General features: G+C 42.3%; 1 protein-coding gene across 1 annotated transcript in view; it reads right to left on the bottom strand.

The window, feature by feature from the left end:
• The window catches only part of LOC148644903 (cytoplasmic phosphatidylinositol transfer protein 1-like), a 35,600-nt gene that overhangs the window by 4,498 nt on the left and 20,468 nt on the right, over positions 1-10,634 (bottom strand). The window contains exons 6-9 of the mRNA XM_088612167.1: positions 10,114-10,185; positions 9,871-9,966; positions 7,478-7,633; positions 4,486-4,549 (exon numbers count right to left, since the gene is read on the bottom strand). Of these exons, the coding sequence (XP_088468293.1) occupies positions 4,486-4,549; positions 7,478-7,633; positions 9,871-9,966; positions 10,114-10,185 (388 nt within the window). The remainder of the gene's footprint in view (positions 1-4,485; positions 4,550-7,477; positions 7,634-9,870; positions 9,967-10,113; positions 10,186-10,634) is intronic.

Here is a 10,634-nt window from a genome sequence, read left to right as displayed (position 1 = left end):
TTGCGAGTGCTGGTTAAAAAGGAGGGATGCTTTTTAAAGTGACTCCATTACACTTTCCATTTTTTAAAATGGCTTGCATATAAGTCTTGGGTTGCCCCGGAATTTGATTTGACTTTGCCCTTTCCTTTGAAAGAAAAACTACGAACAGCAACAGGAATTTGTCAAATTGACTGTAAAGCAGTGCTGAAGTTTTTGGCATGCAAGGACTCATTCACTGTTTCTGAAATTACACCGCAAACCTCTAAATCCACTCTACACGTTTATGTAGTTAATATATTGAGAGTCAAAAGAAACATCACATCACTTATAACTTCATGATGATATAGTTGTGCAAGTCTTGCAAACTAAAAATAACTGTAGCAGGAGCACTGACATTTTATTGCACAGACACGAGACAAGTAAAACCATTAGGCTGATTTACACTGTGCAGAGAAGGGCAGCCAGATACATTCCCCAGGCTCAAAGGAATATCCTACACTGACAGGGTAAAAACTTTTCAGTCTCAAACAAGAGAAGACTAAGGTAATCCTTACTCAGATATTCAAGATCCCCAAAACAACAGACAAAGCCAACATTAGCATAAGATGTTAAACTGTGGGATCCTGTGCCATTAGTCTTGTAGAGCCTGGACAAGCATGGGCCAGGTCACTGGTCTCTGAGCCCTAGATGCAACGTCATCCTACTGTAGCTCATCCCACAGATGTCCAATGGGGCTCAAATCTGGTGAGCAAGACATCCATGGCTTAACTGTCTCATTCTTATCTCACAGGACAGCAGTTGTTTCATGGGCCGCATGAGGATGAGGTTCTGCTGGAATTTCTGCTACGCCAGGATGTACAGACGGGAAGAGCAGCGAGGGAGGTCCCTCACGTAGCGCCAGGCTGCCATCAATCATCACAAGCGTTCTGTGGCAACTAGACACTCCTGCCCAGACCATCGCAGCTGGACTTCCACGACTGTTCCCGACAGCCAGCGCACCAGCGCACTGCATCATGCTCACCGGCATCCATCAGGTGGTCGGCACAAAACCTTGGTTCACTGCCAAGGAACTCGCTTGGTTCCACTGCTGGCGAGTCCAGCCAAGCTGCTGCTCACCCACACATACTGTGTTGTGTCTGGGCCCCTGTGTGGCCATCAGTCTTGTTAATGAATGTTCAGCTATGCTGTCACATGCTACACTGCTGACTGAAGTAGTGTGCCCTCACAGCATAGCGATCGCATGAAGGTCTTGCTCTACTGACTACTGGGACATATTGGTCCAGCTCTGCGCTTTTCTCTCTTGATTTTCACCAGGCTTGGTGAGCCTGCAAGCTTAAAATGAGTGATAGTTTCTTTTGATCCTCAGTACGTACGTTTTACTTTTTGTGAGATTAAACGGATGCATGTCTAATCAATTTAACAGCATAAGGCTCCGTTTTCTAACCGGTTTTACATTAAAATGGCCCCGACAGCGGAGAGGAACACAACCTTTTTTAATTGAGCACTGCCTGACTTCTACATCAGGTTCTAGGTCTTAAAAAGCATCAGGCTGAATGACGGGGAAATGTGAAAAGTCAAAAACATGGTCTTTAGCTAACAGAACTGTTTTCATTTGTGTGCCAATTGAAAGTTGTAACTTTGTCACACTACTGTTTTTTTTATCAATGACATAAAGGCTTGACTTGTGCATGTTAAAATAAAACAAAGAGGAGAGTGAAAAGCTTCAGTGTTGTGGTGAAGAAAAGAAAGCCAAGGTTAACCGCCACAGCAGCTGTTGTGGGGCCTGTCCCCACTACTATCACTGAGGCTATTTTTTACCAGGTTTGACCTACATCTGCCTGCCAGACCACTACATATCCAGTGGTTGTATCACTTTACCCTCAAAATACCTGTCAACAAACTGAATGCAAACATCTTGCCATGGGCACTTTCCCAGGAGATATGATCAGCTACTTCCCAATGACACGCGCTAGGCTTCTCTTCACAGTAGACAAACACTTCAGTGGTGTTTAAACTGCACCGATTAAAGAGCCACGCGCCGGTACGACACGCGCCATTCCGATGCGTTCTGGGAAAAAAAAGCCTATTGTAAATCATTCGCTCGCTTCTGCTGTAAACGTAATTAGATAATCTAAAAGGAGCTGCACACTCTAATACAAAGCGCGATCTATCACTGTCTCCTAGGCCTTCGCCCTTCAATACTTCTCTCCCAAGCAACTTCCTTGTCTGATTTAACCTTCTACGGATGAACTAGATATTTAAGCCCTTAGACGGAAAAAAACATTTCCGTTAAAATGAACAGAGTAAATTAAATTAAACTTTACTCTTGCTGTTCAAGCTAGCAGAATCTAAGGAGGCGTGACTAGCAAGGCAGAATTTCAAGAGCAGCTGAAGTGCTGTGGGAGACTAATCTAAATTTTGAGACCTCCAAGCCACATGACAAAAAAAAAGTGGCTTCTTGCAGTGATTTCCACACATGAAACACCACTCCTCTGTTCAGGTCTGTGGAGCTGGGAATGTGCTCCATATTCAGCTGCTGTGCCACTGGTCATGGCAGAAGAGCATGACCACAACTCCTTCTCTCTCCTTCTGCAGCATCTGCAACTAATGCCACACGGGCTGCCAGTGGCTTTGTGGCTAAGGATCTGGGCCTGTGGCTGGAAGGGTGCTGATTCGAAGCCCGCTGAGCAAGGCCCTTAACCCCAACTGCTCCAGGGGCGCCGTATAGATGGCTGACCCTGCGCTCTGACTCCCAGCTTCTCTCCCTGTCTGTGTGGCTCATGGAGAGCAAGTTGGGGTATACGAAAAGATATTCCTAAGGCATGAAATCCTATATGGCCAATAAAGTGATCTGATCTTAGCTAAAGAGCAGAGTACACCACTGGCATTTCCACATACAATTAAAGAAAAATCCACTATAGTGTCTCTTAACTCACAAAAATCTTGGCCAGATCTGCAAGCGGCAAATTCCACACAAGTTAGTCTTTACATTGACCCTTTTCCTTGTAATCAGCAGTCACCTCTGATACAACCAGTTTCATTCAAGTCCGAACACTTTTGATCATTAAGAGCAGAGAATGCACTGTGAGTAAAGCAATTAGCAGTTACTGTTAGCAGGTGCAGAAAAAATGCAGTTAAGTTAAATAAGTGTATATGCCCAATCTATGAGCAGTGCAGAAAGAGAGTCTTGTCATTGATATTAAATGATGTACAGGGAAGAAAAACATATACACACCCCAGTGCTCTTGTTAGTTAGAAAAAACTGCAACCTTTTAACCCTTTCCAAAACAATCCATTAGAAAGACTACTCAGAAAGCAACAGAACACAGCACACTGTCATTACTTACACCTAGACTGTCAGTATTCCCCTGAAGAGAAAAAAACATTCTTAATGACTGGCAAACAAAAATGTGAGATACTACACTATAATAGCGCATCTCCCTTAGTTTGGGGTCTTAAACACTCATTGTCAACAATACTGTAATTAGCAGAATTGTAGTAACTGCACAAGAACCGCAGTTGTCACTATGCCTGTAGGAGCCAGTATCCTGGCTGTCCTGTGCTTATTTATTTTATTTTTTTTTGACACTTGCAGTTATACTGTGGGAAGAGCATTCAGGTAAAGGCCAAAATCACCCACTATAACGACACCTGCCGAGCCACTGCTCAAACCATGCACTCGAAATGCATGAACTGCCGGCATGGATATTCCTAAAGGTGAACCTGAAAAAAAGGTTTTGATAAATAAATGATAAACGGAAAGGGCTAAAACTAGTATGGTTAGCACAGCCCTTACAGTACACTGTGACTAGAGCATGCAATTAAAACAAAGCACCAACTGCCTATGTGATGCCTCAGTAGAGTTAGTAGTAAAGCAAAGAGAAAGTCTTGCCAAAGGCATACAGACTGAGTTTAACAGTGGCTGGGACTAACTTTTAAATAAGAGGCATTTCCCCCAGAGGACTGCAAAAGCAGGTAAGAGATGATTAAATAGTGATGAACATTTTATACTTCATTTAGATTTCTTATTTAGACGCTATCTTATTTTGGGTGCCATCTAGTTTTTGTTTAGAATTACTGCAAACCCAGAACAAATGAAGCAGAATGCCTCTGAAATGAGACGGATAACTTTTCTATCCTCCTCCAACAAGCTCAGCAGGTGGTTCTGCTCACAGCACCACACACGTACTTCAGTACCGAGCTGAAAACCTGCTCCGACAGTCCGTTGCTGGGACTTCTTTTTAAGATCGCAAGCCATTGTGTGCTGACCTTGCATCACAGACTATTAACCAATAGGGGTCCAAAGTTAAAGAGAACGAACGAAGAGAAAATCTATTCCTATTTCACTTGCAACCTCAGGGGGACTGAGTTCTAAGGACGCTCAAGATGCAAGGCAAGAAGAATGGAGGTTTACCCTGGTGCATGACCTTGCCTCTACTTTGAAAAAAATCAATCCCAGCCAAAGTTTAGAAAGTGGCTAGAAAGTAGAAGAGCTACAGTACTTACTGTACCACTCATCCACCCAAGCAAAAGCCTGCCGGTGTCCCACCAACAAAATGTCCCTGATGACCTGGAGGAGGAAACATTTACCACATTAATTAGTGACACCCTGCTAATCAGCTCTGTCTTCGGTGCAATTATGTTAAACAGCAGCACCTCTTAATGTGCATTTATCTAATGTGCACAGAAACTCTGCTGCAGTGCAGAGTGTGAAGAGCTCACACGGGGCTCTGCGGTGCTTAGCTCAGACACAGCAGTGGGGAGGGTTGGCCAGGTTACAGGAGATGGGCAGGAGAGCTATAAATAGACCCTCAATTTGCACCTCCTTGCAGAACGGTGGTCGGGGCTCATTGTGACACAAACTGCAGCGTTAAAAGGTTTCTATTTCCAGACACAGCGCACTGGGAGGCGCTCGCCTTTCCTGTATTTATGTCATCAGTTTCCTTCCCTTGTTTTGGGTCGCCCACATGGATGATTGAGCTGGGGGAAGCTGTGACCCCTGGAGGGAGGCAGGGCCCTGTGATCTTGACTCCCCGCGAGGCAGAGGCGGACAAAAGCGCTCGAAAACAAGAGAGGAAGACGAGCCAAGGGCTTTGCTGAAGCGAAACCTGAACAAACACAAGCACGCCGAGAGGGAATTGACTGCTCCCAGTCTCTCATTCCCTACAACTCGAGCACAGGCAAAAGATGTTTAGTTCAGACTTGCAACACCGTATGAGCGCTCACCTGTTAAAGACAGGTTATTAAAACAGCATTTAAATGCTAAAACACCTTCAACAGGCGAGGCTGTACAAATCGGTGAGTATTTGTGCAATGTCTTCTATAAGACTGACCAATATGATCAGAAAGCGTTCTTTGGGGGTTAGTGTTGTACATAACAAAAATTCACAAATATGCCACTGCATAAATGAGAAACGAAAATAAAAAAACAAAGCAAATTAATTGGTCCTGAACACCTAACAAGGACCTTGTGTGACACAAGGTTTTAATCTTCTAAAAGCTCTGTCACACATCTGGCTCTGAGCAGTTTTGTGTGTCACCCACAAGCCAGAGTAAATGACGCAGGGCTGCAAAGCTGAACACCTTGACAGCACCCTCATTATTTCACACTGCAATCCAATTGTCCTAATGCAGTCTTGGTACAAACCGGATTAACATCCATCCATCGTTATCTTGGAAAAGGCCAGGCGGTGACTCACACTTTTTCTGGGTGCAATCATATGTCTTTTCTCACCTTACAAAACGGATCTCATTATTCTAAGTTTATTTGGGTTTGTAGGCCTTCATTACCAAAAAGGTACTGCACATGCATTCTTTGTTTTTCAAAGGTTATAAGAAGAGGGCAAACTTTTAACATGTTTCGAATCTCTCAAGTGTGTGCGACAACAGTTAAAAGCGCATATTCAAATCAAAGAAAAAAACAGTGATTTCGTAACATTTTGTTAGCTAAGGCAGTAGCCGTGGTTAGTGCCATTTGGGCTGTTACACCTGAACTCTCCATTTACCCCAGTGCTGGGTCTTGCGATCATCCTCAGTTCTGTCTGGTGGAGACAGCACAAGCTCTTTAAACCACATTTGGCCTGTTGCTCTCCTTGTACCTAGTGTGAAGCAGTGCTTAGAATTGCTCCTCGGATAAATACAGAGCTTCCTAGAGTCGGGAGATTCACTAGCCTGAAAATAACTGGTTACTGATCTAAGTGGCCTGAATACACCTCCAGTTTTTTATACTTATTGTTGCAATATGTACTAATTTCCGCCTGGAGACTTGTCACATTTGGACTATAAACCACAAACTGCCTGTCACAGTAATATAAAATTATGTGACTCATAAATGTTTGCCTCCTAAAATTGATTAAGAGGATATTGGAAATTGTGTAAACTTCATCACGACTAAAGTTCACTTCAGGAGCAGCTTGGCTCCTTGTTGGAGGATGCTAAACATTTGCTTCACTGTCAGCCTGTGATGTGTACTGCGACTAAAATAGAAACACTAAAAGGCATTCAAATGATCTATTTGTATATTAAACCCCCAGATAATACATCAGATTTTTAAAGGAATGTTATGAGTCTACCTATGATGGTTATATGACTGCCATTTATTTTTCCAATTATTTTTCATTTTAAAGAGCAAAGCCTGTTTGCATTTCAAATGTGAAAATATGAAATGTGCCTTTAATAAGACAAGCCATTGTAGCCATGGAAACCTTAGAAGTTTATCAGGCTGTAGCTGGAAGAGTTAATTCTCCACCGTGCAAAAGACTCTCTATTGCTCTTCTTTATAAAGATCACTCAAGTCCTTAAAGATTGTCTCCATTGTTTTAAAAAGAATAAATCAGTTTATAATTATGTCTGTCTCTATTCACAACTGAAGACTTGCAGCACCTGGAAGTTCTCATGAAAAAACAGAAACGTGTATACAAACCATCTTTCTCCTTCTACATATTACTGAGGAATCTAAGCCCTCACTCATATCATGTAAAAAGATTTTAACAGCACAACTTGGAAGATCCGTGGGCTCATCCTTGGCACAATTAAATAAAGTCAAATTAGAAGCTGGGAAAAGTAAAAAAAAAATACTGACTCAGAGATCACAACCACAGCAGTCTCATTTTAGCCTATGAAACGTTGATGAAACGCAGCAAACCCCGATAATCCAGGCAAACCGATATTATTGGATCAATGCATCAGAGAAAGCACCATTTCTATTCAGAGAAACATTCATGTATCACTTCAAAACTATTAATCACAGGGTACTGGTAAAATGTTGAAAGCATGTCTGTGTATATTCAGATTGTTAGGGCACACAGGTCTCAGGATGAAACAACAAATACTGGTTCTGTTGTGAAACCATCAAGTCTAGACAGGAGAAGGCAACTTTGCTACATCAATCCAGATGAAACATGTCCAGACCTCCCAGGGCGAAAAAAAAAATTAGATACGCAGTCAAGAATTTACGATGCAGTGCAAACATTCAAAATAACAAGAAAAGGTACAGTACCTTATGTACAAACTGCTCCACTCTCGTCTGCAGACCCCACACCTCAAATTTGACTCCCACCAGTTTGTAAGAGCACATCACCGGCTTGAAGCTCTCTCTCCAGCCTTCCTTCAAAGGACCCCGCCCAGTTTTCACAGAGGAGAAACACCTGAGGTCCTGGAAGACATGGATTTTTTCAGTGATCATTTAAAAAAAAACAAGCCTTTAAGCCCTCATATTTGTTTTTAGATTACCCTTTGACTAAAATCACTTCTAATCCACTGATAGAATCTTCTGCACCCCAGGTATCACTCTTTTGGGGTGAGGAGATCAATCGCTCTCTTGCGTCAGGATCATGCACAGTGAAGACAATCTGAAGCTGCTGTGGTAAGAACACAAAACTCATTGAACCACCGATGAACTACGGATCTGATATTTATAGATACTGGGATCTCCTTAGTAGAATACTGAACCAGATTGGTTTTAGATTGGTTCTATAGGGTGACACTTCTTCTAAAGAGTAGGGGTGCTTCTCCAGTGCCCTGGCCAAATTTCCCATTCCCATCTGGCCAAACACTGGTGGTGTTGAAGGGGGGTCCCCATTACCTGTAAAGTACTTTGAGTGGAGTGTCCAGAAAAGCACTATGTAAATGTAACAAATTATTATAAATTGTAGAACATCATTTTAATTCCTACTCCCCATCTCAGAACTATAACCCAGCATACCGCATTTAAGCATGGAAGCAAATGTCTTACAGGCAATATAGCTGATATTTTGTTACTTCAAATAAAGCAATACGTAAAAAAGCAAGTGATAAAAAAGGCAGCCACATAGAGGCAAAAAATCCATTCTCTCGTCCTTCAGCTGTGATATGATGTTATTCTGAAATCTGTTTTGTGCAAAAACATTTGAACAAATCTTAAAATCACCGCACATCCAAAGATGTTTTGGCCATCTTCAAGAGTACTTTTCATTAAAGCTACAAAGCAGCTTTTACGAGTCTCTTCTGTGTGCTTATTATGTGGTTAGAGACATGATGCTCTTTGATAGAGGACTGGACTTATCCCGTAAGAGCTATTTTAGGTACTACTTACTAATTCAAGCAACAGGCAGACTGGGCTGCGAGATGCTTATTACCACTAGTCATCTCCAATGGAAATGCTGTGTGTTAAATTGCCTCAAAAACAAACCTCTCTGGATCTCCTGCTCAAAAGGCAAGGTAATTGTATTCTCAGGGTGAATGTTCTCCTCGTTTTACGACGCACAATACATTAGGCTGATTATACCTTGATATATTTTAAATTGATAGACTGAGTAGTACGCAAAGTACAATCCTGTCTCACTGGACAAATCCCTGCAATATTTTTCTCTCAGCAGTTTTTGTTCAAACTTACTCAGTAGTTTGATTAAGAAAAAAGCCATGAAGATTAATGTTACGAAGCCCATTCAAAGACCCTGAGACAGGAAAACTGCAGATGATTTTTTTTTAAATCCAACTGTCACTCATGTTGCAGGTAGTTTTCATTTTATAGTCTAATTAAATGTGAAGAGCAACAGTCCTCTGAGTATAGTTCATTGCCTGTTACACCCAGTTTATAAATCTGCAAATAGTCCCTTGAATACAAAACCTGCAGAATTTCTCTCTCTGCTTTATGCTCGTGTTTGTGCTGCTCATTTAAAAAATGCTCCATCACAACAGATTAGTCAGGCAAAGGTTTCAGAGTCTGAGGCTCCTGCTTCATCCTGAAAAGGCAGCGCATGAGAATTCTCATCCTGCAAATTCAGCACCACTGTTACAGTACGTGTCTTTGAGACTCCTCTTCTAGATTTTTGTGCTATTTTAGCTCGAGTGGAATTTGCAACAAAAGTGATAGGATGACAGTAGCCAAGCTCGATCGGCCCGATGTCATTTGCTCAAGTTAACAAAAACTGAACTGTATGTAACCCCTCGTCTCCTCTGCATTTGACTCCTCCCTCCCATCTCCACCTGTGCAGCTGTCCCTTGGACACTCTTCAAACTGGATGGGGCCCAGCTTCCTCATCCTGCGGCCAGGCTTAACCTGGTTAAGCCAGATTTCCCATGATTAAAACACTGATACATTTTTCAACACACTTCATTCTTAATTCCTAGAGCATAACAGTCAAGCAGATTGTTTCAGCCGTACCGGTGCCAGTCATCATCATACAGGTTCTCTTGTAAAGCCAACCAGTTCTGAGAGAAGTAGTGGCACCTGTCTTTAGCTGTTAGATTCTGAAGGGGTGGTGAACAGAGGTGCACTGGGGTGAAACCATCACTTCTCACGGGTGCTATGAGAGCAAGACACTGTCATACCAAACAAAGAGAAATCGGCACTCCACTGCTTCCCTCTGTCTGGTTATAGAGTTTCCCCAAAGAATTCAACTCCCTCCTTACCTCTGAGCTTTTGTAATGTCGTTCTGGGATGTCGTCATATGCGATATCCAGAAAGCACACCTCTGTGTCTGAGCTGTTCTTATCCATGTTGAAAATCTGAACAGAATGCAAAAAAAAAAGTTCAATGTACTTTTTCACCTGGGATGTGCTGTACACGCTTTACTTCACTATACATACAGTATGCAAAGAATGAATTAATATTCACGTGTTTCAGGAAAATGCCAAAGATCCATGTTAACTTACATTGTCATTATTCCCACAGTTGTCCTCATACTTTGTTTCTACGTGGATTGAGAATTTTGGCAAAAAAGAGCACTGAAAGGAGAAAGCAAAGAACGAGGTAAGATAATTGTACTATTAAAGTAGTGTTGTAGGAGCCGCTGCAGGAAACCCGATTAAGCTGCTCGTTGCCGGGCCCCTAATTAAAAATCCCGCTGGTACTGACATTGCCACAAAATTTAGCTATGCTTGGTCAAACAATTTTTCCACACCACCCCAGAAAAGGGCATGTGGCCTCTCTCTTAAGAGATTTTACACTTTAAAACAGAAGAGGGTCACAGGGCTCTTTTATTAAACTGCAAACTAAAGGGGGAGACGAATGAAAGACAAAAATGGGGTGTTCAAAAAGCACTTTGACTTCTTCCCGGATCCAGTTCACGGAACAAACAAATCACGCATACTGGGCCTTGTTCAGCAGAGGCGATGCAATTCAACAAGACGAAAAGAAAGCTACACGCTTACTGCATCACTTTATTGCCTCTCTC

Source organism: Lepisosteus platostomus, chromosome 19 (genome assembly GCF_059453375.1).
Source record: "Lepisosteus platostomus isolate fLepPlt1 chromosome 19, fLepPlt1.hap1, whole genome shotgun sequence".
Taxonomy (NCBI): domain Eukaryota; kingdom Metazoa; phylum Chordata; class Actinopteri; order Semionotiformes; family Lepisosteidae; genus Lepisosteus; species Lepisosteus platostomus.
Note: the sequence above shows the minus strand (reverse complement) of the source record. Positions and strands in the feature narration are given on the sequence as shown.